The sequence below is a fragment of the Seriola lalandi genome, unplaced genomic scaffold (genome assembly GCF_002814215.2).
Source record: "Seriola lalandi dorsalis isolate HSWRI2012SDOR001 ecotype SW California unplaced genomic scaffold, Sedor1 jcf7180002050749, whole genome shotgun sequence".
Classification (NCBI taxonomy): Eukaryota; Metazoa; Chordata; class Actinopteri; order Carangiformes; family Carangidae; genus Seriola; species Seriola lalandi.
This window is the reverse complement of record NW_019521302.1, coordinates 1-1,131: the sequence shown is the minus strand read 5'-3', so window position 1 is coordinate 1,131 and position 1,131 is coordinate 1. Positions and strand designations below refer to the sequence as shown.

General features: G+C 46.6%; 1 protein-coding gene across 1 annotated transcript; it reads right to left on the bottom strand.

Annotated features, from left to right (window-relative positions):
- Positions 1 to 126: 126 nt before the first annotated feature.
- On the bottom strand, positions 127 to 807 carry LOC111649420 (HEAT repeat-containing protein 1-like). Its single transcript, XM_023399173.2, has 2 exons — positions 512 to 807; positions 127 to 386 (listed from the first exon to the last, which is right to left on the bottom strand). Exons 1-2 carry the CDS (start codon positions 742 to 744, stop codon positions 185 to 187), a joined length of 435 nt encoding a protein of 144 aa, XP_023254941.2. The 5' UTR covers positions 745 to 807; the 3' UTR covers positions 127 to 184.
- Between the last annotated feature and the right edge of the window lie 324 nt (positions 808 to 1,131).

Sequence of the window (1,131 nt, the reverse complement as noted above, 5' to 3'; positions counted from 1 at the left end):
AGATCGACCCAGGACCAGGACCGGAGTCCGGACCAGGAGCAGCTTTGTCCTGACGAGGCCCAGCTGATGGATTTAGGATGAATTAAGATTTATGACCTTCAGGTGGAACACTTTTTGGATCAGGTCTAGTCTTCCTCGGGTGTGTTCAGGTGTGTTCATGTGTGTTCTGACTGACCTCTTCCTGTCACATGTTCAGGAAATACTCCACCGAGGAGGCGGGGGCGGGGCCTCTCACCTGTGATGTGGTGTCCTGCAGGTAGGGGCTGATGAAGTGAGGCAGCGTCTCTGTGACTCTCTGGAGGGCGGTGACGGCGCTCAGCAGGTAGATCTCATTGGTCAGCAGCTCCTTCCTGTCTGTCAGCGTGTGCAGCAGCGCCGGCATCAACCTGCAGGAGAGCAGACAGAACAGCAGCAGGTTATAATAATAATAATAATCATATTTATTATTATGTTATTGTGATAAGACACAGGTTTGAGTCGATGTCGTGATGCTGCTCAGGTGTATCCTCACCTGGGTAACTGTGGGATGGTGAGCGCCTTTAGCGCAGCGACCACCTCAGCGATGCAGAGCAGCGCGCTGCCCGTCACGTTCTTCTCTTCCTCCGCCAACGTGACCATCTGCACCGTCTGCAGCAGCACGGGGACGAACGCCTCCTGGTGGGCGGAGCCAAAACTGCGACAGAGCAGCTTGAGGCTGTAGAGCGCCGTCTGCCGGTTGATAGCCTGCTCCGCCTCCTCCTCCATCGCCCTACTGTGACCTTTACCCACGATGCTCAGCAGGTCTCCGATCAGCTGTAAGAGCACGGTGACCTGCAGAGACAGAATCAATTCATTTACATTAGTCATTAACGAAACTAATTAAGATTAAATATGATTTCTGATAAAAAAGAGAGAAATTCAAAGGATAAATAACGTCATGAGAAGAAGTTCATTAATGTAATTTTATTGACATTAAACATCAAGTTCTTGTTTCTAAGTTTTTACATCAAACGTTTGTTGTTAGTAATCAATTATAATTAATAATGATAGAATAGTAAACTACTAATAACAAATATCTGAGTGATGTAATTATTAATAGATTGTGTTATTGTATGTGTCACTGAAGGAGGTAATTTAATGTTATTTTACTTT